This window comes from Melospiza georgiana, chromosome 1 (genome assembly GCF_028018845.1).
Source record: "Melospiza georgiana isolate bMelGeo1 chromosome 1, bMelGeo1.pri, whole genome shotgun sequence".
NCBI lineage: Eukaryota > Metazoa > Chordata > Aves > Passeriformes > Passerellidae > Melospiza > Melospiza georgiana.
Window position 1 is genome coordinate 154671601 of NC_080430.1, and position 25113 is coordinate 154696713.

At 55.7% G+C, this 25113-nt stretch overlaps 1 protein-coding gene across 2 annotated transcripts; it reads left to right on the forward strand.

Moving 5' to 3' along the window:
- Positions 1-741: 741 nt before the first annotated feature.
- Positions 742-23925, forward strand: PUF60 (poly(U) binding splicing factor 60). 2 transcript variants are annotated; one of them, XM_058029834.1, is made up of 11 exons: positions 742-822; positions 5719-5814; positions 8134-8223; positions 9154-9204; positions 13409-13570; positions 14616-14708; positions 15772-15985; positions 16521-16711; positions 18953-19088; positions 20141-20379; positions 22967-23925. In XM_058029834.1, the coding sequence occupies exons 1-11, from the start codon at positions 796-798 to the stop codon at positions 23264-23266; spliced, it is 1599 nt and encodes a 532-aa protein (XP_057885817.1). In that variant the 5' UTR covers positions 742-795; the 3' UTR covers positions 23267-23925. The 2 variants fall into 2 exon arrangements, with proteins under 2 accessions (XP_057885817.1, XP_057885827.1); XM_058029844.1 differs by lacking the exon at positions 9154-9204.
- The last annotated feature ends 1188 nt before the right edge of the window (positions 23926-25113 follow it).

A 25113-nucleotide genomic window follows, 5' to 3' on the forward strand; every position in this document is an offset into this window, starting at 1 on the left:
AAGATTTAGGTGTCCTGTGGCTGCTATCTCGCTGCGAGTCCTTTCTTTAGAAAAAAGTATCTTCCACCGCATAGTTTCTATTTTAATATTTTGTTAAAGCCTAAAACTATAACACACTACTTTAGAAAATTAATACAGCATAACTTTCTAACACAACACATATAATATACATTTGAATATTTGCGAAAAGCCAGTCATACAATGCGCATTTTTCACACCTGCAATTTATAATTTATTGATCCGGTCCGCCCCCGTGACCCACCCGGCACCTCCCAGTGCCCACAACCGGTACCGGGGGGGTTCCGCGGCTCCTACCCCCGGCTGCGACCAAAGGCCACCCGGTGCCAGTCAGATTTAGCACGTTCCATCCCGTTTTAGCTGGGTTTACCCGGGTGTAACGCATTTTAGCTCATTTGAGCCCGTTTTCCTCGGGGCCCGGCCAGCCACAGCCCTGCCCGCGGCACCGGCAGCTTTGGACCATCCCGAGGCACCGGGCACTGCCAGGCCAACACCGACCCAGCGGCGCTGAGGCCGCAGCAGCCGCGCTGGAACCCCGTTCCCCCGGGATTACACCATATTTTATTTTGTTTTGTTTGTTTTGTTTGTTTTATTTTGTCTCGTCTCCCCTCTACGGCGCGCCTGGGCGGCGCCACTTTGGCAGCCGCTGGGGTCACATGACACCCCCCCGAGCTCTCGCGAGACTTCTCCTCGCGAGGGCCTCCAGCGCCGTTTCCCGCGCGCGCGCGCCCCGCGGAGCTCTCGCGAGAGCCGCGTGCTGCAGACGGGAAGGACAAGATGGCGGCGACAACGACGATGGCGCTGGTGAGGGGGCGGCGGGACCGGGCCGGGCCGGGTTGGGCTGAGCCGGACTGGGCTGGGCCGGGATGGGATGAGATGAGCCGGGCCGGCTCCTCGGGGCGGGATACAGCGCGGCCGCCGGGCGGATCCGCCCGGGCCGGGCCTTCTCCGGTCCCGCGGCTCTGAGGGGACGGCGCCGCTTCCCGTCTCTTGTGGGCTCCCGTGGCGGCCTTCTCCGTGTGGGAAAGGTGTCAGTGTCCCCCCGCGCCGTCCTGAGCTGCCGCCTCGCCGTGGCTGTCCCAGCATTGAAGGGAGCGGGCTCAGCCGTCCCGTGCTGGGTGCCGTGCAGGCCGGCCGCGGTTCCGGGCTGCTGCTGCCAAATGCATCGCTTTAAACTCTTCTTTGGGCTCCCAAATGCATCGTTTTAAACGCTTCTTTGGGTTCCTATTTCCCAGTGCATCGCTTTAAACTCTTCTTTAGGGTCCCGTTCCCAAATGCATCGCTTTAAACGCTTCTTTGTGTTCCTATTTCCAAATGCATCGCTTTAAACGCTTCTTTGGCCTCCCAAATGCATCGCTTTAAACGCTTCTTTGGGCTCCTGTTTCCAAATGCATCGCTTTAAACGCTTCTTTGGGCTCCTATTTCCAAATGCATCGCTTTAAACGCTTCTTTGGGCTCCTATTTCCAAATGCATCGCTTTAAACGCTTCTTTGGCCTCCCAAACCCATTGCTTTTAATGCTTCTTTGGGCTCTCAAATGCATCGTTCTAAACGCTGCTCTTTGGGCTCCCGTTCCCAAATCCATTGCTTGATAAACGCTGCCCTTTGGGGTTTAAATGCTTGGTTTTGGGCTAGGTTTCCCAAATGCATCACTTTAAACGCTTTTCTTTGAGCTCCTGGTCCCAAATCCATTGCTTTAAACGCTGTTCTTTGGGCTCCCGTTCCCAAATTCCCCTGTTTAAGTGCTCAGTGTTGGGCTAGGTTTGGTTTCCCAAATCCACTTGTTTAAACGCTTCTCTTTCGGCTTCCGTTCCCAAATTCACCTGTTTAAATGCATGGTGTTGAGTTGGGTTTCCCAAATGCACTTGTTTAAATGCTTGTTTTGGGTCCCCATTCCCAAGTTACCCCGTTTAAATGCTCCATGTTGGGCTAGGTTTCCCAAATCCATTGCTTTAAACACTTATCTTTGAGCTCCCATTCCCAAATTCTGCTGCTTAAAAACTTGGTGTTGGTCTAGGTTTCCCAAATCCCCTTGTTTAAATGCTGTTTTTGGGCTCCTATTCCCAGATTCACCTGTTTAAATGCTCGGTGTTGGGCTAGGTTTGCTTTCCCTAAGCCATTTGTTTAAATGCCGGGTTTTGGCTCCCATTCCCAAATCCACTTGTTTAAATGCTCCTCTTTGGGCTCCAGTTCCCAAAGTCCCCTATTTAAATGCTCCGAGTTGGGCTAGGTTTCCCAAATCCATTGCTTTAAACGCTTCTCTTTGAGCTCCTGTTCCCAAATTCACCTGTTTAAGTGCTCCATGTTGAACTAAGTTTCCCAAATCCCCTTGTTTAAATGCTGGTTTTGGGCTCCCAGTCCCAGATTCACCTGTTTAAGTGCTTGCTGTTTGGCTGGGTTTCCCAAATCCGCCTGTTTCATGCTGCTTTTGGGCTCCGTTCCTAAATCTGCATGGATAAAACCTGAACTCCCTGATTTTATGGGAGTCCTTTGTGAGTTCTGGGACATTTCTTGCTCTTTGCTGGATGGCTGCAGCTGTCAGAGAGCAGGAATCTCGGGGGGGAGCTGTTGTTTTTTGTGAAAAATGCCAATCACTTGTTTTTAGAATTTTAAAAGTTTAATAGTAATAAAATGGTTATAAAAATAGTAATATAATTAGAGTAATAAAAATTTGGACAATTGGGATTCAGGACAATACGAGACAATGAAAACAAAGAGTTGTGGACACTCAGGGTACCTTGATGTGCTATGGGGCACAGCAGGGCCAGGGGATGTGTGTGGGATTCTCAGGGATTCCTGGATGGATCCTTGGTGTGCTGTGTGGGATTCTCAGGAAATGCAGGATCCTGTCCCTTGGTGTGCTGTGTGGGATTCTCAGGGATTCCTGGATGGATCCTTGGTGTGCTGTGTGGGATTCTCAGGGAATGCAGGATCCTGCCCCTTGGTGTGCTGTGTGGGATTCTCAGGGATTCCAGGATGGATCCTGCCCCTTGGTGTGCTGTGTGGGATTCTCAGGGATTCCAGGATGGATCCTGCCCCTTGGTGTGCTGTGTGGGATTCTCAGGGATTCCAGGATGGATCCTTGGTGTGCTGTGTGGGATTGTCAGGGATTCCAGGATGGATCCTTGGTGTGCTGTGTGGGATTCTCAGGGAATGCAGGATGGATCCTTGGTGTGCTGTGTGGGATTCTCAGGGAATGCAGGATGGATCCTTGGTGTGCTGTGTGGGATTCTCAGGGATTCCTGGATGGATCCTTGGTGTGCTGGGTGGGATTCTCAGGGAATGCAGGATCCTGTCCCTTGGTGTGCTGTGTGGGATTCTCAGGGAATGCAGGATGGATCCTTGGTGTGCTGTGGGATAGGGCAGGACCCAGCGGATGTGTGTGGGATTCTCAGGGATTCCTGGATGGCCCCTTGGTGTGCTGTGTGGCCAGGTGGAGATGGCATTTGGGGACATGGTCACTGCTGGCCTGGGCAGTGCTGGGGACAGTTGGGCTCGGTGGGCTGTGAGGGCTTTTCCAGTCTCAACAATTCCATGATTCCACACCACTTTGTCTGGTTTTCAGCTTGGCTGTGGCTCTGTGCACTGCAGTTTGCAGCTCCAGCCACCTCTGCTCCTGTGTCCCTGTTGGTGCCCTGGTGTTGCCATCATCCTTGTGTTCCTTGTGTCCCACTCCAGCCATGGGGAACACCTGCAGCTCTGGCTGCTGTCCAGACACCTAGAGAGCAGGATTTTGTCCTGGGAGGGTTTGTTTTCTGCTCCATGTTCACAAACCTGGAGGCTGCACAAAACCAGGAGTCTGATTCTTGCTGCAAAATAGGAGTCAGAATATTGGGGATGTATCCTGGAATGGCTGGGCTGGGAAGGGAAGCTGTGGCTGCCTCATCCCTGGCAGTGTCCACAGCCAGGTTGGAGCAGCCTGGGCTAGTGGAAGGGGTCCCTGCCATGGCAGGGGTAGAATGGGATGAGCTTTAGACTCCCTCCAGCCCAAATCATTCCATTATTCAGGGCAATCCAGGAGAAGCTTTGATTTTGGTCTTGGCTCGATCCTTTTACTCAGGCAAAGACTTCCCACAGGAACATGTCCAGGACCACAGGCTGGGGTTGTCCCCACTGGTTTTTGGATGGTTGGTGGGAAATGTGGAGCAGAGAGAAGAAACCAGCTCTGTTTTGGTGGATGGTGCCACCAGAACCCCTGTGAGCACCAAAGGCAGGGCCAGGTCCTGCTGTGGGGGCTGAGCTGGGGGTCCCAGCGCTGGATCAGGCTGGGATTGGGGTCCCAGCAGGGGCAGCACCAGGCTGCTGGATTGCTGGAGTCACTCATGGTTCCAGGAGTGGGATCATTATCCTGGAGTCAGTCATGGTCCCAGCAGTGGGATCGCTGTGCAGGAGTCATGGTTCCAGCAGCGAGATCACCATCTGTCGCAGACATTTTTTCACAAAAATCTTTTCTTTGAAATTTGTTCGTTTTCTGAGAAGCAAAAGCCCCAGAAAGAAAATGTAAACAATTGTTATCAGCTACTGTAGAATGCAATAGGATGCACCTGTGATTGGTTCATGTTCCCATGTTTATAATTAAAAGCCAATCACAAGAGCAAGAGCAAGCTAGGGACAGAGTCCTTAGACACAACTTTGTTATAAATTCTTTCTATTCTATTCTTAGCTTAACAGCCTCTGCAACTTCTCTCTTTATTTCTAGTTAGTATAGTTATAATATATTATATATCATATATCAGTAAATCAAACCTTCTGATCAGGAAACAAAATTCTCGTCTTTTTCTCTCACCACCAAGCGACCTCCTCAAGTCGCTGTAATACACCATCCTGGAGTCAATCATGGTCCCAGCAGTGGGATTGCTGTTCTGTTGTCAGTCATGGGATTGCTGTTCTATAGTCAGTCATGGTCCCAGCAGTGGGATCCATGCTCTGAGCAGTAGGATCACCATGCTGGAGTTGTCGTCCCAGCAGTGGGATTGCTGTGCTGCAATCCTAGTTCCAGAGAGCTAGAGAGGGACTTTAGACAAGGGCTTGGATTGGTAGGAGAGAGGGGAATGGCTTCCCACTGCCAGAGAGCAGGCTCATTTGGGGTATTGGGAATAAATCCTTCCCTTTGAGGGTGGTGAGGCCCTGGCAGTGGTTGCCAGAGAGGCTGTGGCTGCCCCATCCCTGGAAGTGTTCCAGGCCAGGTTGGACAGGGCTTGGAGCAGCCTGGGATGGTGGAAGGTGTCCCTGCCATGGCAGGGGGTGGGACTGTGTGAGCTTTAGAGTCCCTCCAAAGCATTCCATGATTCTGTGATTTGGGAAAGTTTCAGAGAAGGTTTTAAACTGACAACTTGAGAAAGCTGTGTCAGCTGGGAGGGAGAGGGGAGGAGAGCATTGATGGCGAACACCAGACAGTGGGTCTGTTGAGGGGGATGGAGATGGTGTGAGCAAGGACTGGGGATTATCTGATGGTCAGTTCACACAAACCTGGCTGGAGAGCTCTGTAAGTGTCCAACAATCTCTTGGCTTGGACAGTTGCTGGGATGGCTCTTCCCACAGGGAATGGTGGGAGTATGAACTGGTTTTCCTGACATACAGCTGGCTTTGGGAAGGGTTTTAGCCAGCTCTCATGTTCTGACATGAAGCTTTGGTTTTCTGGGAGGGAAGACAGGTTACTCCTGTGAGAGCAGATTTCCCTGAGCATCTCCTGTTTCCTCAGGGCACGGAGTCCATTAAGATGGAGAACGGGCAAAGCACGGCAGCCAAGCTGGGGCTGCCCCCTCTCACCCCAGAGCAGCAGGAAGCTCTCCAGAAAGTGAGTAAAACTGGTGGGAGTTTGCTCTTTGGGGGTGGGGATGTGCTTTAATGAGCCTCTGGCACTGGTGGGGCCAGAGGGAACTCACCACCTGGTCTGTGGGGTCGTGGCCATGCTGGAGGGTCCCGCAGTCACATTTGGGGCCAGGAACTGCTTGGTTTGGTTTAGAGTTCATTGACACTTCTGGGAGCATGGTGGGGAATTGCTGCTGGGGTGGGTGAGAGTGGGTTTCATTTAAAAAGTCTGTCAGTTCAGAAAAATGGCATCCTGAGTCAGATGGGAATTCTGAGCTGGGATCAGCCACTGAGGAGCTCTAGGAGGGCTGAAATTGGGATCTGCTGCACCTGGCCTGTCACTGTCCACACCCAGAGTGGGACACATCCCAGAGTATCCCTGTCCTCAGGGTGGCAGGGACACAGAGCCATGTCCCCTGTCCTGGGGGTGGCAGGGACACAGCCGTGTCCCCTGTCCTCGGGGTGGCAGGGGCACAGAGCTGTGTCCCCTGTCCTCGGGAGGCTCTGTGTGGCTGTGCCTGGGCTGTCCCAGCTGTCCCTCTGTGTGACGTGGCTGCCTCCCAGCCTTGTTCCCTCTGGCTTCTCTGGAGCTGACAGATCCAAGCCCCCCTGTCCATTTCCAGTTCCCAAAGCACAGCCCTCAAACCCCTGGGTTAGATCCTGCTGTTCCCTGGCAGCTCCCAAGCACAGCCAGGGACACCAGGTGCCAGGGGGTGGCTGTGTGTGTGTCCTGGGGGGTGCCTTGGCACTGAGCTCTGTGCTGGCACCCTGGAATCTCTGGCTTTGCCAGGTTTGGGGAGGACTGAGAGAAACCCCAAGGGAGCCTGGTGTGAATAGGGAGAGCCAGAGGTGAGCTGGGGCATTTAGGGAGCAGAGCCAGAAGTGAGCTGAGGCATTTAGGGAGCAGAGAGAAGAGTTGGTGTGCTTTGGGAGCAGATTCAGAGGTGAGCTGGGGTGTAGCAGTGTTTGAGGTTCCCCAGGACAAGGGAAGATATCTTGACTCCATGTTCCAGAAGGCTGATTTAGTGTATGATATCTATTATATTAAAAGAAAATGATATCGTAAAACTACACTAAAGAAATAGAAAGAAGACATCAGAAGCCTAGAAAGGAATGAATAATAAAATCTTGTGACAGGCTCAGAGTCTGACACAGCTGGCTGTGGTTGGCCATTAGTTAAAAACAATTCACATGCTGGGTAAACAGTTCTCCAAATCACATTCCAAAGCAGCAAAACATGGAGAAGGTGAAGCTTCCCAGCTTCTCAGGAGAAAAATCCTGGCAAAGGGATTTTTCAAAAAATATGTCAGTGACACTGGGGCATTTAGGGATCAGACGGAAGAGCTGGTGTGTTTTGAGGAGCAGAGCCAGAGGTGAGCTGGGGCATTTTAAGGAGCAGATCCAGAGGTGAGCTAGGGCACTTAGGGAGCAGAGCCAGGGAAGAGCTGGCATGTTTTGGGAACAGATCCAGAGGTGAGCAGAGCCAGGGAAGAACTGGCATGTTTTGAGAGCAGAGCCAGGGAAGTGCTGGCGTGTTTTGGGACCAGATCCAGAGGTGAGCTGGGGCACTTAGGGAGCAGAGCCAGGGAAGAGCTGGCATGTTTTGGGAGCAGATCTAGAGGAAAGCAGAGCCAGGGAAGAGCTGGCGTGTTTTGGGAGCAGATCCAGGGAAGAGCTGGCATGTTTTGGGAGCAGATCTAGAGGAAAACAGAGCCAGGGAAGAGCTGGCGTGTTTTGGGAGCAGATCCAGGGAAGAGCTGGCATGTTTTGGGAGCAGATCCAGAGGTGAGCTGGGGCATTTAGGGAGCAGAGCCAGAGGTGAGCTGGGGCATTTAGGGAGCAGAGGGAAGAGCTGGCGTGTTCTGGGAGCAGAGCTAGGGAAGAGCTGGCATGTTTTGGGAGCAGATCCAGAGCAGGCCGGGCGTGCTGAGGGGGCAGACCCCAGCGCAGGGGTGGCCATGGGGGAGAGGAGCAGGGAGCTGGAGCCCCTTCCCTCCTGTAGCAGCTGTCTGTGCAGAGGCTCTCAGAGCAGAGGACAGGACTGGAGGAGGCCGTGCCCGCCCGGCCCTGCAGGTAAGGGGCTGCGGGGGGCTGTGGGGATGGAAAAGGGGAACGCTGAGCTCTTGGTGCATGCTGCCTGCCTGGGCTGCCGCTCACCACATCCTCTGTGTCCCAGGGCCCTGGGGAGCTGGGGGCAGTGCCCTGGTGCTTAGGCATGGAGAGCAGAAGGTTCTGGGAGCTGTGGAGGCCTCCTTCCCTGCCCCGCTGTGCCGTGCTGCCCCCACAGCCCCTGTTTTCCTTGCAGGCCAAGAAGTACGCGATGGAGCAGAGCATCAAGAGCGTGCTGGTGAAACAAACCATCGCCCACCAGCAGCAGCAGCTCACCAACCTCCAGGTGAGAGCCCCCCGCGAGCCGCTCCCCGTGCCTCGTGCTCCCCCCGACACGGTGGAGTTCTCAGGGCCCTCGGAACCAGAGCACAGCCCTGAGCCTGCAGCTCCCCCAGGCACCCCGACTAACCTCACAAATTGCCCGCAGATCTCTCTTGTTCCCAGAGGAAATGGTTAAAAGTTCCTGTCCTGTTGGACGTCCCTTCTTGAGATACGAGAAGCCAAAGACTTTGCCGTGGGCTTTGCTTCTGAGCCATGTTTGAGGTGGTGATGGCAGAAGGGATCCTGGGAACGGTGTCACCATCTCCTCTGCCTGAGGGAGGGTCCCTGTGTCCCCGTGTGCCAGTGCTGCCCCATTTCCCTCCCCTGCACCCGGGTGCTCTTAATTCTGGAGAAGTTCTCTTGGCTGTTCCTGCTTGCACTGGAATGCCCATACCGGGAGAGCCCTTAACTGGGGTTTGACCTCCCCTCCTTCAGAGGTTTCTGGAACATATCTCAACGCCTTTCCTCAAAGTCAGGAAGCCCAAAATGAGGGCTTTGCCTGAGGAACCCCTGCGGATGTGCTCTCTCTGCCCGGCAGCCGAGGCCGTTTGGGGCTGTGCCTGGTTCTGAGGGTCTGCTCTAGTTGAGGGGCTCCTTTTAAATGCTGGGGGTGAACCAAGGACAGTGGTCGCAGAGGTTGCTATTGCCTTGAGTCCCCCCTGGGATCCCACCCTGCTTCCCGAGGCAGCGGCAGCAGCACAAGCCCACCCTGGCCTGGTGGAACCGGGCTCGGCAGGGTCCTGGCGCCGGACGCTCCTGGGGACCAGGCAGTGAGGGCCGAGGAAGGAGAGGCCTCTCGCAGGTGCCCCTGCGCCGCCGCTCTGCTTGAGTTTGTACAAACAGCCGTAGTATGCTCAGCTCCAACAGACTGAACTCTGTCTTTACTGTCTTTCAGATGGCAGCAGTGACAATGGGCTTTGGAGATCCTCTCTCACCTTTACAATCGGTCAATAGACATATTCACTTCTTCTGGGGCACTTGTCTTAGTCAGGGCCTAGCGTGGGGACGTTCGTAGTGGTGCCAATGCTCTTGTCCGCGCCCAGCGCAGCCCTCCCACATCCCCACGTGTACTGGACACGCCCAGGAGCAGAGCGAGGTGTCACTGCCCCGAGAAGACCCCAGGCTGTGCAGTCTGCGGGGACACTGCCACTCGGGGGCACAGACAGCTTTAGATTTCCACCAGTTCTGAACACACCCGTGAAATTGTGGGAGCTGCATTTCTAGGGATGCTACAGTTCTGAGGTCCCGACCTAAAACTAACGGCCAAGGTAACTCACCAAGGGGCGACTTGTTGTGGAACGACCTCCCAGCAGCCAGAGCCGGCCGCTGCTGGGGAGGGCCGGGGTGCCGGAGGTTGGCAGAGCATGGTGCAGCCCAGGCTCAGACTCTCTTTACTGTGCACGCTCCAGACCAGGGCAGTATGGCACGTTCTGAGTGCAGCCAAAGCAGGACGGGAGGGACAGAACTGCAGGACTGATCACAGAGCTCCTGTGAGCCTTTGTGCCCCTTCTAATCAGAGGCCACAAAGAGCTGAATGACTTGGCATGAGACATCCCCTCCTTTTTCTGGCAGAGTGTCCTGTGACTCCTCTGTGCACCCTAAGGTTCATTTGTAAATTCATTTGCACATTTGTAAATACCTCTCTGGCTTGCTGGACTATGAGATTTGTGCCTGGTGTAAAACACAGGTGGAGGTTTGAACTCCAAGGAAAAGGGCACTGAGGTGAAATGCCCAGTCTCCCTCCCTTGGCAGTGAGTGGTGTGTCGGTGGGCAGCCAAAGTGGCTGTTCTGGGGCAGGGTAAGTTTGGAGTGGAGCAGAGCAGCCTTCTTGGTGTGGATTTGGCAGAGATGGTGTCGGAGCCCTCATGCCCAGGAACTCCCCCCATCCCTGGAGCTGCTGCCTGGCAGTGGAACTGCAGCAATTTGGCCTAGATTGTTTCTGGCTCATTCTCCCAGCTGGGCACAGCTGAGTTGGTGGCACAGGAAAGTTTTAATGGCTTGTGACCCCTTTTCCTCAGCCATTCCTCCCTGGGCAGTGACAGGTGGACACAGCCCAGGAGCAGGAGCAGGTACAGTTCAGAGCAGTCAGGATATCCCTTTCTTGGCAGGTGCTTCATCCCAGAGCCCACTCAGGATGCACAAAGTGCAAACAGGCCCCTGTCCAGCACTTCTCCTGTGGCCAGGGTTCCCCAGTTCCTTTGTGGAGGCAGCACAGCCTGAACTGAACTCCCTGAGCTCTGGGTCTCAGGGCCTGAGTGACAGCTTCCCTTGGGCTCAGTCCTCAGTGTCACAGTGTGAGATTCCCACATCCCTTCACCATCCCCTGTGCCATGGCTGGTGCTCCTGGTGAGGGCTGTGCATCACCTGCTTTGGTTACAAGAGCACCCCAAGGTGGGGTTTTGGCCTGTCCTTGAAATAACCTCCAGTCCCTTTAGAGCAGCATTGTACAGCTGCAGGTGGGGGCTGCTGCCTGGCCGAGGCTTCAGGTGCTTTTCCATGTGACAGGAGGAGAAGGAGGCACAGGGAGCAGTGAGATCAGCCTGGGGCTGCTGAGAGCACTGAGATGTCCAGGCAGGAGGCCCTGACACCGACCTGTGCTGAGCTCAGGGGCCCAGGGCATATCCCCCAGCCAGATGCTCCTGTTGGTGACCCACAGACACAGAGTCAGCACAGCCCATCTCAGCTCTGCCTTCTGCAAGCCCAAAATCCCAGGGTTATTGGGGCTGGAAACAACCTCCAAGGTCATCGAGTGCAAGCTGTGCCTGATCCCCACCCTGTCACCAGCCCAGGTGTTCCCTGGACACCTCCAGGGATGGGGACTCCACACCTCCCTGGGCAGCCTCTTCCAGTGCCTGGCCACCCTTTGCAGGAAGGATTTCTGCTGGCTGAAAATCCCAAGTCCTCCTCACTCCCCCAGCTCTCCTTTAGAGTCCTGTGGCAGGGCAAGGTGGGCATTTCCTCCTGCAGAGGCTCCTTGGGAGAGGCACCTCCCTGGGACACCCAGGGTGACACTGCTGGTGGCTCTGAGCCCCTCAGCAGATGAGCTGCACACTGAGGGGCTTTCCAAAGCTGGGGATGTGCTGGAGCGTCTGGCAGAGCAGCCAGCCTCTGTGTGCTGCATGTGCACGTGCCATAGTCCTGCTGGTCACAGCCTGCAGAGTAAAGAGAGCCGTGGCCCAGCCGTGCTGGGAAATCCTTAGCCAGGCAGGGGGCAACTGGATGTCACCCCAGGAGCAGCAGCTGGGGCTGGATGTCACCTCAGGAGCAGCAATTGGGGTTTAATGTCACCTCAGGAGCAGCAGCTGGGGCTGGATGTCACCCCAGGAGCAGCAGTTGGGGTTTAATGTCACCTCAGGAGCAGCAGCTGGGGCTGGATGTCACCTCAGGAGCCGCAGTTGGGGTTTAATGTCACCCCAGGAGCAGCAGCTGGGGCTGGATGTCACCACAGGAGCAATATTTGAGGCTTGATGTCACCTCAGGAGCAGCAATTGGGGTTTAATGTCACCTCAGGAGCAGCACTTGGAGCTGGATGTCACCACAGGAGCAACATTTGAGGCTTGATGTCACCTCAGGGGCAGAGTCTGGGGCTTGATGTCACCTCAGGAGCAACAATTGGGGCTGGATGTCACCTCAGGAGCAACATTTGAGGCTTGATGTCACCTCAGAAGCAGCAGTTGGGGCTGGATGTCACCTCAGGGGCAGAGTCCGGGGTTTGATGTCACCCCAGGAGCAGCAGTTGGGGTCTGATGTCACCTCAGGGACAGTCTGGGTTGAGAGCTGTCCCTGTTTGCAGTGTCCTGTATGGAATGGCAGGAGTCAAACCCTCCCAGGCTGTTTCCAGTGGCAGTCCTGGACAGGAGCAGGAGTCCCTCGGGTACAGGCTGTGTCCCTGCTGCTGTGCCTGTCACAGACGAGCTCTCCCTCCTTTTGGGCTGCAGCATCCCCAGGCACAGCTCCTGTGCTTGTTGGGGCACCCCAGAAATCAGCGTTGAGGAGGCCCTGAGTGCTTTCCCTCTGCCCCAGGGGTCCCCAGGCATGGCAGAGCTCCTGTGCTCATTGGGGCACCCCAAAAATCAGCCCTGAGAAGGCCCTGAGTGCTTTCCCTCTGCCCCAGGGGTCCCCAGGTGTCGCAGAACTCCTCTGCTCCTTAGGGCACCCCAGAAATCATCTCCTGAAGGCCCTGGGTGCAGCCCCTCTGCCCTGGGGGTGCTAGGGAGGGAAGGGGGGGCTCAGAGCTCCCTCTGTGCTGCAGGGCAGGGCCAGAGGCATCACTTACTGCTGCTGCACGTGCTCTGCACCAGCCTCTTGGTGCCCCAGGTGTGTCCCACCTGCCCCAGGGCCGTCCCCTCACCTGCAGGCAGTGACGCCCCCAGAGCCCCAGGTGTGGCCGCATCTCTAGGGCCCCGTCCCTCAGCAGCTCTAGAGCTGCTCTGGGGGTGACAGCACGAAGGACAGACACACTGTGCTCTGCTTTTGGGATCCCTCCCTTGAGGAGTGGCTGGATTTGTCTGAGAGCAGGTTTCCAGGCAGACGTAGGGCACCGCAGCAGGAACCCTGCGTGCAGCGCCCGCGCGGCGGGTCTGCCCTAGCACAGCCAGTGCCGCCAGGCAGGGATGAGTACTGGCACCACACGCTTCCCAGGAGTCCCGCTGGGCCACGGGAGTGCTTGGCTCTGCTGTTGAGCTGTGGCAGGGGTGGTGCCCAGTACTGGATCTCGCACTGCCGGGGGCGGGGGGAGGCTCTGGTGCCGGAGGGAGCGGGGGGGAGGTTCCCAGATCCAGGCCCTGTGCTGCCGGGGAGGGGGCGGGAGTGCGATGGATCTGTGCTGCTGGGGGGAGCGGGAGGGGTTCTCCCAGTGCCCCGAGCTGAGCCCTTGGCTGCCTGGAGGGGAAGCTGCCCTAGAGCGAAGGGATTCCCTCCTCCTGCAGGCGAGGCTGGAGGTGAGACCCGGCCGGAGGGGCCGAGCCATGCGTGCCCCGGACTTTATCCGGGACCGAGGCGGGCGGATCCGCTCCAGCGGCCTGTGCAGCGAGCAGGGAACTCCTTCTGGTCCAGGCTGTGGCTGGCTCCGGGAGGGAAGCAGCAGGGGGAGGAGGCCCCGTGGCTGTGGCCAGCCCGGCACTGACCGGCCAGTCCTTGTCTCGCTACAGATGGCGGCCCAGAGGCAGCGCGCACTCGCCATCATGTGCCGGGTCTACGTGGGCTCCATCTACTACGAGCTGGGCGAGGACACCATCCGCCAGGCCTTCGCCCCCTTCGGGCCCATCAAGAGCATCGACATGTCCTGGGACTCCGTCACCATGAAGCACAAGGTGGGACGGGGTTAGGGTTCCCTGGGAGGTTCCTTCCCTGCGACAAGGGGTGCAACCAGAGGAGCTTTAAGGTGCTGTCCCACCAAAACCCTTGTGGAATTGCCTGGGTCTAGCAAAGAGGAGGTGAACTGTCTTGAATTCCTTGGGGGCAGCAAGAGCTGGTGCTGCTGATGCCCAGTGATGAGGGGTTCTGGGGTCTTCTGCAAGGACATTTCTTTCTGCCATGTGTCCTGAACAAAAAATGAGCAGCTTTGCAGAATTTTGGAAGGAATTCTTCCCTGTGAGGGTGGGCAGGCCCTGGCACAGGTTGCCCAGAGAAGCTGTGGCTGCCCCATCCCTGGCAGGCTGGATGGGGTTTGGAGTCACCTGGTGTAGTGGAAGGTGTGGAACTGGATGGGCTCTAAGGTGCCTACAACCCAAACCTTTCCATGGTTCCCAGCCCTCAAGGAACATCCTCCTCTCTTCAAGGCTTGCCAGATGCAACCAGGAGAGGAAAGGGCTTCTATCCCTGTCAAGAACAGGCTCCTTTTAGCACTGGGGGTGAATGTTTGCAGGTGCCTGATCTGCTTAGGGCAGGATTGTGGTGGGAGCTGGGGGTGTGTGGGGTGAAGTGCATGGAGTCAGAATCGTTGAGGTTGGAAAAGAGCTCCCAGAGCACTGAGTGCCACACTCAATCATTCCTTGGACATCTCCAGGGATGGGGACTCCACAGCTCCTTGGACAGCCCCTTCCAATGCCTGACCATCCTTTCAGTGAAGAAATTCCTCCTGCTGTCCAGCCTGAAGCTCTGGAAGTGCTGACAAGGCAGCAGCCCTTAGTTAGGTGGGGTTTTGCTGCAGAGCCTCAGAGTCTGAGAGGCTCCAGAGTCTGATGTCCTCCTTGGGGGAACCTCTGCAGGCATCTTCTGCCACATTAAAATGCTTTTCTAAGGGATCTCCTTGGGCCACGAGCAGGAATCAGTGAGGTGGGAATCAATCCCACCTGTACATCCATGGGCAAGCTTGGCGCAGCTGGAGTGACTGACCGGTGTCTCCTCCCATCCCAGGGCTTTGCCTTTGTGGAATACGAGGTTCCTGAGGCTGCCCAGCTGGCCCTGGAGCAGATGAACTCTGTCATGCTGGGCGGAAGGAACATCAAGGTGAGTTCTTGCTCTTGCTCTGCAAATTCCTGCTGCTCTTTTCCTGTGGGGAAATGCTCCCCACAGCCCTGTGGTGGGGGAAGGAACCTAAAGACTTTTCCCTGATGGACCTTGATGTCCAACATGGGGCACATGGTAGCTCTGGGTCCCTCCTCCTGAGGAGAAACCTGCAAGTCCCACCTGAGACTGGCCCCAGGGACTGCACTCAGGTTTTCCCACCCACACATGGAATTCTTTTGAAGACAAAGCAAAGGGGATTCTTTATATCTTTTATGGTGTCTCTAACACACCCTGAGTGTGTGCAGGGTGCCATGGCCCAGGGGGTTTAGGAGAGAGGGAGGGATGCTGTGGTTTGCTTGCAGAATGCTGCTCAGTCCCTGGAAGTTTGTGTTTGGCAGGTCAGGGAAGGTAAATGGGTACAGGGAGGAGGGAGCAGAGCCCAGGACCCCGTCAGTGCTGGCTGTTCTGGACCTGTTCCCTCTGAGCTGTGCTGTGCTTTGCACAGGCCGGTGCCAGGTGCTCCATGGGCTGTCCATACCATACCACACCACAGAATAATGGAGCTGTTCTGGACCTCTTCCCTCTGAGCTGTGCTGTGCTTTGCACAGGCAGGTGCCAGGTGCTACCCTGCTCCATGGGCCATCCACACCACAGAATAATCGAGCTGTTCACATGGGAAATCCCTCCCAGCCCATCGAGCCCAGTCTATCATCCAGCCCAGAGCACTGAGTGCCACATCCAGCCATTCCTTTGATGTCTCCTGGCATGGGGACTCCAGCATCTCCTGGGCAGCCCCTTCCAATGCCTGAATGCCTTTCCTTGAAGAGATTTCTCCTGATGTCCATCCTGAACCTCCCCTGGCCCAGCCTGAGCCCATTCCCTCTGCTCCTGTCCCTGTTCCCTGGAGCAGAGCCCGACCCCCCCGGCTGTCCCCTCCTGGCAGGAGCTGTGCAGAGCCACAAGGGCCCCCCTAAGCCTCCTTTTCTCCAGGCTGAGCCCCTGCCCAGCTCCCTCAGGGATTCTGCAGCCCCTTCCCAGCTCCATTTCCACCCTGTCCCTGCAGGTGGGGAGGCCCAGCAACATTGGGCAGGCTCAGCCCATCATTGACCAGCTGGCAGAGGAGGCCCGAGCCTTCAACCGCATCTACGTGGCCTCGGTGCACCAGGACCTGTCCGACGACGACATCAAGAGCGTGTTCGAGGCCTTTGGCAAGATCAAATCTTGCACCCTGGCCAGGGACCCCACCACAGGGAAGCACAAAGGCTACGGCTTCATTGGTACAGCTGGGTGCACCTGGGGCAGGGGGTGTCCTCTGTTCCTGGGGTGGGGCCGGGCAGGGGGAGTCCTCTACTCCTGGGGCTGGGGCAGGACATGGGGGTGTCCTCTGGGCTGCTCTCGGGGCTGGGATTTTCCTTAGGGGGTGGGAATATATTTGGAGCAGGTCAGGGCTGGATTTAGAAATGTAATTTATGGTGGCTGTGAGGGGGTGAGGCACTGGCACGGGGTGCCCAGAGGAGCTATGGCTGCCCCAGTACTGGCAGTGCCCAAGACCAGGTTGAGCAGGCTTGGAGCAGCCTGGGACAGTGGAAGGTGTGTCTATGGCAGGGAGTGGGGCTGGAAGATGTTTGAGGTCCCTTCCCACCCAAACCGTTCCATAATTCCGTGGTTGCACAGGCTTGGAGCAGCCTGGGACAGTGTCTATGGCAGGCAGTGGGGCTGGAAGGTGTTTGTGGGTCCCTTCCCACCCAAACCATTCCATAATTCCGTGACTGAACAAGGGAAGGCTCACTAGTGAATGATCTCCTCCTGCAGAGTACGAGAAAGCCCAGTCCTCCCAGGACGCCGTGTCCTCCATGAACCTGTTTGACCTGGGGGGTCAGTACCTGCGTGTGGGCAAGGCTGTGACACCCCCAATGCCACTGCTGACCCCTGCCACACCTGGGGGGCTTCCCCCTGCAGCTGCTGTTGCTGCCGCCGCTGCCACCGCCAAGATTACAGCACAGGTGAGACACGGGCTGGGACAGGGGAGACACGGGCTGGGACAGGGGGTGGACAGGTGAGACACAGGGGTGGAACAGGTGGGACACAGGGTGGGACAGGGGATGGACAGGTGAGACACAGGGGTGGAACAGGTGGGACACAGAGTGGAACAGGGGAGGGATAGGTGAGACACAGGGGTGGAACAGGTGGGACACAGAATGGAACAGGGGAGGGATAGGTGAGACACAGGGATGGAACAGGGACAGCACAGAGCACCGCACAGGGTGTCCAGAGAAGCTGCCCCAACTCTGGAAGTGTTCCAGGCCAGGTTGGGCAGAGCTTGGAGCAGCCTGGGACAGTGAAAGATGTCCCTGCTCGTGGCAGGTGTGTGACTGGATGAGCTTTAAGGTCCCTTCCAGCACAAGCCATTCCAGGGTGTCATGATTGCAGATCATACTCTGTCCCAGGATTTCACACATGGAGGCTTGTCCCTGGCAGTGGGCAATCTGAGACACCAGATTGTGGAATCATCTGGCACAGCTGATGAGAGCTTCATTCCAAGAACTGGTGTGGAAGGGTGGAGGGAATTCCTAGTCTGGAAACCAAGCCAGCAGTGAGGGAAAAATGTTTGCAGGAGAGGCTGAGAGAAAGCAGGAGAGGACAAGGAAGGGATGAGGGCTGGGGGCAGGAGCAGCACTTTGGCTGCAGGTCACACCTGTAGCAGGGTGGAACAGGCCTGGGATGGCTTTAAGCTGCTAAAAACAGGGAAAGGCAGAGATGGGATGGGTTGGATATTGGTACAGAGCTTGAGTTCTCTGATTTTGTTTTCCTGAAGTACCAGGAGCTCCTGGGTGGGACAGATTCCCAAGGCTGTGCCCCCCTCCCAGCCTTGGGCAGCAGGATCCCCCCATGGCACTGCAGCCCATGGAGCAAGACAATTCCAGCCCTGTTTGCGTTGTGGGCTTTGCTTGGGCAGGAATTGCTGGGCAGAGCAGGCCCTGGTGGTGCTGCAGCGTGGCTGAGGCTCCAAAAGGCTTTTTGGGAATGTTCCCTGAAGGGGAAGGCAGGAGTGGGAGGAGCTGCCCCTCATGTGGAACTCACAGGTCCTAGGAGAGATTCCAGAGGGCTGGAAAGCTCTGCAGTCAGGGCAGGGAGGAAGCTGAGACATGGCTGGAATTACTTGGATCAGAATCACTTGGGAAGGGAGAATGAACTCTGCTTAATGATGGGGATGTGGTACAGACACATGTAAATCCTGCTGTTCTGTCAGGAAACTGCAGGATCTGTTCCTGCCAGGAGAGTGGCACTAGAGAGAGAGGAGCAGGGGTCACCCCTGTCTGCCTGAGGGGGGAAAAGTCAGACTTGCAGGGAAGTGAAGGAACCAGAAGTATTGGGAGAAGTTTTTTAGCCATTTCCAGTGGAGCCAGAAATTCCAGTGGGTTTGTTCCAGCACTTTCCCATTCCCCTTCAACAAGAGCTTCATCTCCAGTGGAAATAGGAGTGGCCTAGTGGGCACTGGGGGCAGAGCCCTGATGGGATGGGTTGGATCCCAGGGCTTGGGCATTTATGTAGGGAAGAGTTAGGATATCACAGCAGTCACAGATCCACTGACATCTGGGATGGAAGGACAAAACCTTGGCATCTTCTGCTCTGCCACACCAGGGATTACAGGAACCCCAAGAACACAAGGGAGAGGAGGATGGGAGCAATTAAACCAGGACTACAATGGCCTGGAAAGTGGCAACAACCAGAAAACATGGGGATCCTGGGCTGTGTTTTAGGCACATTATTTCAGTACTTCCATGGAAGTGCTTATTGTTCAGCTGCATGTTCCTCCTGGATGCTGTTGGTGTTCTCAGTGTGTGGAGTCAGGGTGTTCCTTGGGATTGGAGTTCAGGAGGAGCTTTTTCTTCCTTGGGATTGCAGTTCCAGGAGGAGGTTTTTCTTCTTGGGATTGGTGTTCCAGGAGGACTTTCTTCCTTGGGATTGGGGCTCCAGGAGGAGATTTTTCTCCCAGGGTTTCATTCAGAGTTTCTGTGTCCCTGCTGGGCTGGGTGACACCTTGGCCTTCCCTCACAGCCCTGGGAGTTCCTGGGGGTGGAGTGTTGGAATTTCCAGGTGCAGGGAGCTGAGCCTGGCTGGCTGCTCTGTTTCTGGGGATGGAGTGTTGGAATTTCCAGGTGCAGGGAGCTGAGCCTGGCTGGCTGCTCTGCAGGGACAGTCCCTGGAGCAGGGCTAACCCCAGGTTTTCCCTGTGTCCCCAGGAAGCCGTGGCAGGAGCTGCAGTGCTGGGCACGCTGGCCACCCCGGGGCTCGTGTCCCCTGCCCTGACCCTGGCCCAGCCCCTGGGGGCTCTGCCCCAGGCTGTGATGGCTGCACAGGCCCCTGGTGTCATCACAGGTGGGTCCCCTCCTCCTGGTATGTGTGTCCCCTTCTGTCACCTGTGTATGTCCCTTCTTCCTGGCCCCTCTGTCCCCTTCCTCCTGGCACCCCTGTCCCCTGTCTGCAGGCACTTCTGTGCATCCCCTTCTGTCACCTGTGTGTGTCCTCTTCTGTCACCTGTGTCTCTCCCCTCTTCCTAGCACCTGTGTGTGTCCCTTCTTCCAGGCCCCTCTGTCCCCTTCCTCCTGGCATTTGTGTGTCATCTTCTATCTGTCATGTGCATGTGCTCTTGTCACCTTTGTGCTTCTCCTCCTGTCACCTGCACATGTCTATCCCCTCCTCCTGCCACGTGTGTGCTGTGCCTCCTGTCACCTCTGTGTGCCCCTCCTCCTGTCACCCGTGTGTGCTGTGCCTCCTGTCACCTCTGTGTGCCCCTCCTCCTGTCACCCTTGTGTGCCATGCCTCCTGTCACCTCTGTGTGCCCCTCCTCCTGTCACCCTTGTGTGCCATGCCTCCTGTCACCTCTGTGTGTTCCCTCCTCCTGTCACCCGTGTGTGCTGTGCCTCCTGTTACCTCTGTGTGCCCCTCCTCCTGTCACCCGTGTGTGCTCTCCCCCTGTCACCTGTGTCCCTTTTCCACAGATGTCACTCTGTGCCACATGTGAAGCTGGACTCCTGCTCCTGGCCCTGCCTGGGCTGGAGCTGGGAAGTTTTATGGATTCATTTTGTGTCCAATAGATGGGACAGGCCATGGTTCCCAGCAGGAACACCTGGCATGGGGGGAAAAGCTGGGAAATTGGCACTGGGTGTCACTGACCATTGTCCAGGTGTCACTGAGCGTGGCCTGGTTGTCATTGACCATTTTCTGGGTGTCACTGACCGTTGCCCAGGTGTCCGTGACCATCACCCAGCTGTCCCTGACCATCACTCAGCTGTCACTGACCGCTGCCTGTTGTGGTGTGCTGTTAGCTGCCCAGCTGTCACTGTCCAGCTGTCCCTGACCACTGCCCAGCTGTCACTGCCCATCACTCCACTGTCACTGACCACCCTCCTGTCCCTGCCCTCTCCCAGGTGTGACCCCTGCCCGGCCGCCCATCCCGGTGACCATCCCGCAGGTGGGCGTTGTGAACCCCATCCTGGCCAGCCCCCCAGCGCTGGGGCTGGTGGAGGTGAAGAAGGAGAATAAGGAGGAGGAGGAGGTGTTCCAGGAGTCGGAGCGGCCGGAGATGCTGAGCGAGCAGGAGCACATGAGCATCTCGGGCAGCAGCGCCCGCCACATGGTCATGCAGAAGCTGCTGCGCAAGCAGGAGGTGGGTGTGCCAGGGGACAGCTGCCAGCTGGGTGCCAGGCTGGGCTCTGCAGGGCAGGGGGGCTCGGGGGCACCCACAGCACCTCTGAGGGGCACCCACAGCATCTTTGAGCTCTCCCACAGCACCTCTGAGCTCAGTGACAGCACCTCTGAGCTCAGCAATAGCAGTTCAGGGCACCCACAGCATCTCTGGGCTCTCCCACAGCACCTCTGAGCTCAGGGGCATGAGACAGTGTTCACAGAGGTCCCAGGATGAGGGAAGAGATGAGGATCTGACTCCCTGTTTCAGAAGGCTTGATTTATTATTTTATGGTATCTATTACATTAAAATTATACTAAAAGAATAGAAGAAAGGCTTTCATCAGAAGGCTGGCTAAGAATAGAAAAAGGAATGATCACAGAGAGTCCGAGCCAGCTGACTGTGATTGGCCGTTAATTACAACCAACCACATGAGACCAATCACAGATGCACCTGTTGCATTCCACAGCAGCAGATAACCAATGTTTACATTTTGTTCCTGAGGCCTCTCAACTTCTCAGGAGGAGAAGTCCTAAGGAAAGGATTTTTCATAAAAGATGGCTGTGACAGTGGCACCCACAGCACCTCTGAGCTCAGCAACACCCACAGCACCTCTGAGGGGCACCCACAGGGCTGTGAGGAGCAGCCACAGGAAATGTGGAGCCTGGAATGGGATGGGGCAGAGCCTGGAATGCCCCAGGGGTGCCAAGGCCAGGTGCACAGAACAGCCTGCCCAGAGGGGGGAGGGTGGAATTCCTGTCCTTGAAGGTGCCCAGAGGCCACCTGGATGTGGCCCTGGAACTCAGGCCAGGTGATCTGAGAGCCCGAGGGGCTCAGTCATGGAAGGGCTGGGTGCAGGTGTGTCTGTGTCACCCATCTGTGTGGCTTGTTGGGAGCACCCAGAGCACCTGGGGAAGCCTTTACTGGGAGGGCAGGAAAGGAACACAAAGAGAATTGTGACAGAACTGGGGAACTGTTGAGGAAAAGCCAGAAATACTTGTGTGGTATTTTTGGGGTCCCCTTTGAAAGGTGAGGAAAATGATGAATCTGACTCCATATTCTTAGAAGGCTCATTTATTATTTTATGATATTATATTATTAAAGAATACTAAACTAAACTATACTAAAGAATACAGAAAGGATACGAACAGAAAACTAGAAAGACACCAATGAAATCTTGTGACTCTCCCCAGAGTCTTGACACAGTTTGACCATGATTGGTCATTAAGTATAAACAATTCACATGAAACCACTGGAGCAATCTCCTACCACATTCCAAAGCAGCAAAACACAGGAGAAGCAAATCAGGAGAGAAATCCTGGCAAAGGGATTTTTCCAGGAAATATGAGAGTGACATACCTGGATGGCAGCAGCACAGGGAAGATGGGAGTGGTGCCCAAGGCTCGTTGTGCTTCCAGGGCGTGTCCCAGGAAATGGCACACAGCATTCTCAGCCAGGGAGTTCTGATCCAGGGGCCAGCAGCACACAGGCCTGGAAACTTGCTGCCACACATCTCTTCACAGAGAAAAGCAAGGCACAATTGTTCCCAAGAATATTTCTGAGTTTCACATTCTCTGAACATCAGAGAAAGGAAAAACAATTCTTATCATTTGCTGTGCCTGTGTTGTGCCAAAGTGGAATGCAATATGGAGATTGTTTACCCAGAGTGATGGTGTTTTGTTTCCTTGGTCTGTCAGGGCCAGGGGTGTGTGTATGTTTGTGTCCTGGATTGTCTGGACAGTCATGAGAGAGAGTCAGGAGATGAGTGTAGAGAGAGCAGTTGTGTGCCGAGTGAGTGCTTGGCAGATTCACTTTAGGTGTAATGTGACATAGTATAATAAAGTAATTAATTATTATTGAAGTAATTATTAATAATTTTATTAATTAACATTAAACATTGAGTAAAATTCATTAAAAATTAAAAATATTTTAATTAATGTTAATTATTTACACAATTAATTATTATTAAAGTAATTAGCCTTCTAATAAGATGACGTCCTCCTCATCATTCCTCCTTTGTCGGGTTGCCAGGCAGCAATAGAAGCTCAGTGATTGTCCCTGAGAGCCTGAGCCTGCAGCCCTGTGGAGTGTGCCTGTGTGGTGATGGTGTTCACAAGGGTCCCAGGATGAGGGAAGAGATGAGAATCTTGACTCTATGTTTCAGAAGGCTGATTTATTATTTTATTATATGTATTGTATTAAAACTATACTAAATGAATAGAAAAAAGGATTTCATCAGAAGGCTGGAGAGGAATAGGAAAGGAATGATAATAAAATCTTGTGACTGACCAGACAGTCTAAGACACCTGGACTGTGATTGGCCATTAATGAAAAACAACCACATGAGACCAATCACACATGCACCTGTTGCATTCCACAGCAGCAGATAATTCTTGTTTGCATTTCATTTCTAAAGCCTCTCAGCTTCTCAGGAGAAAAAAACCTAGCAAAAGGATTTTACATAAAATATCATGGCAGCAGTGCTTGCAGTGGGTTTGGAGTTTGGGGTTTGGGCTGTGCCCCATGCGTGTCTCCAGCCTTCACCCCCTCCTCTCCTCCCTCCCTGCAGTCCACGGTGATGGTGCTGCGGAACATGGTGGATCCCAAGGACATAGACGACGACCTGGAGGGAGAGGTGACGGAGGAGTGCGGCAAGTTTGGGGCCGTCAACAGGGTCATCATCTACCAGGAGAAGCAGGGCGAGGAAGAGGACGCCGAGATCATCGTCAAGATCTTTGTGGAGTTCTCCATGGCCTCAGAGACTCACAAGGCCATCCAGGCGCTCAACGGGCGCTGGTTCGCGGGCAGGAAGGTGGTGGCCGAGGTCTATGATCAGGAGAGGTTCGACAACAGCGACCTCTCGGCATGAACTGCACCCCGGGGATGGGGCTGGGCCTGGAGATGGGCTTGGACCTGATCCTGGGGATGGATCTGACCCTGGGGCTGGGATTTGGATTGGGCCTGGACCTGATCCTGGGGATGGATCTGACCCTGGGGCTGGGATTTGGATTGGGCCTGGATCTGATCCTGAGGCCAGGCCTGGACCTGACTGATCCTGGGGCTGGGATGGGCCTGGGATTTGGCCTGGATCTGATCTGGGGCTGGGACTGGGCCTGGGCCTGGATCTGACCCTAGGCCTGGGGATGGACCTGGGCCTGGATCTGACCCTAGGCCTGGGGATGGGCCTGGGCCTGGGGATGGTCCTGGGGCCGGGCCTGGATCTGATCCTGGGGCTACGGATGGGCCCAACTCTGATCCTGGATCCTTGATCCAGGAAATGGGCCCAACTCTGATCCTAGGGCTGGGTTGGGCTTGGATCTGGGGATGGACCCAGCTCTGATCCCAGGGCTTGGCCAGGCTCAGATCCAGGGACTCAGCCCAACTCTGATCCCAGGAATTGGCCAAGCTTGGCTCTGGGGCTGGCCCTGCCACCTCTGCCTCCCGGGGTTTTTGTAGCCGTGTGTAAAGGACATTCCAGGGTGGGCAGGGATCTGGTATCTGGGGAGTTGAGATAAAAACGCAGAGAAAGCTGGTGTCACTTGTGTGTGTGTGTGACAGGGCTGGCACCACCTCGGCCCGGGCTGGCACGGGGATGGCACCACCTCGGCCCGGGCTGGCACCCTGGGTAGCAGGGCCGGCCCCAGGAGATGCTGTGGGTGCCCCTGCCCAGCCCCAGCTCCCTCAGGCACACCGGGGTCAGTTTCCTGGGGGAAGGAGTGGCCCTTTCCCTCTGGGATGGGCTCCATGGGTTGGGATGGAGCCAGCGGAGAACCTGGGGAGGGGGAGACACCCCTGGGGGCTCCTGTCCTGGCACTGGGAGGAACTGGGGGTGCTGGGAGGGAGCCCTGATCCAGAGGAACCAAGCTGAGCCTGTGCTCGGGAATTCCACAGAACTGGGACCCAGCTGGAGGAAATGATCCTGTTACTGAAGAAATGCAGATCTAAGGAGGATGATCCCCAGGGAACTGCAGCCTGGAATTTGGGGAATTCCGAGCCCAGCCTCCCTCTAGGGTTGCTGCCAGGCCTGGGGATGTCCTGCAGCTGAGCCTGGGACACTCAGCAGGGGCTGGAATGGCTCAGCCTGGAGGGCTGGAATGGCTTGTCCTGGAGCACAGCCAGCAGCTGTTTCTGGGGATGTTGGAATGCTGGGATGCCGTGTCTAAAACAGCTGGGGTTTTGGGATGCAGGGATTTGGGGATGCTGTGCCTGCAGCACCTGGGGTTTGGGATATAGGGATTTTGGGATCCTGTGCTACAGCAGTTGGGATTTTGGGAAATAGGGATTTTGGGATGCTGTGTCTACAACAGCTGGGATTTTGGGAAATAGGGATTTTGGGATACAGGGATTTGGAGATGTTGTACAGCAGGCGGGATTTTGGGATGTAGGGACTTCAGAATGCTGTGCTATAGCAGCTGGGATTTGGGGATTCCATGTCTACAGCAGCTGGGGTTTGGGATGCTGGGATGCCATGTCTAGAGCAGCTGGGGTTTTGGGACGCAGGGATTTGGGGTTGCCAAGTCTGCAGTAACTGGGGTTTTGGGATATAGGGATTTGGAGGTGCTGTGCTACAGCAGCTGGGATTTGGGATGTAGGGATATGGAGATGCTAGGGCTTTGGAGATGGTGGGATTTTGGGATGTGGGGATTTTGTTGTTAAGGGAAGACATCCCAAAAATGCGGGGTTTAAGCACGAGAGAACGTGTGCACCCAGCAAGCA

Bases quoted from the DNA above. Each gene is read 5' to 3' on its own strand.
- PUF60 (XM_058029834.1), top strand. From the start codon at position 796: ATGGCGGCGACAACGACGATGGCGCTG. The intron at 823-5,718 runs GTGAGGGGGCGG...CTGTTTCCTCAG, and splicing joins CGACAACGACGATGGCGCTG to GGCACGGAGTCCATTAAGAT. The intron at 13,571-14,615 runs GTGGGACGGGGT...CTCCCATCCCAG, and splicing joins CCGTCACCATGAAGCACAAG to GGCTTTGCCTTTGTGGAATA.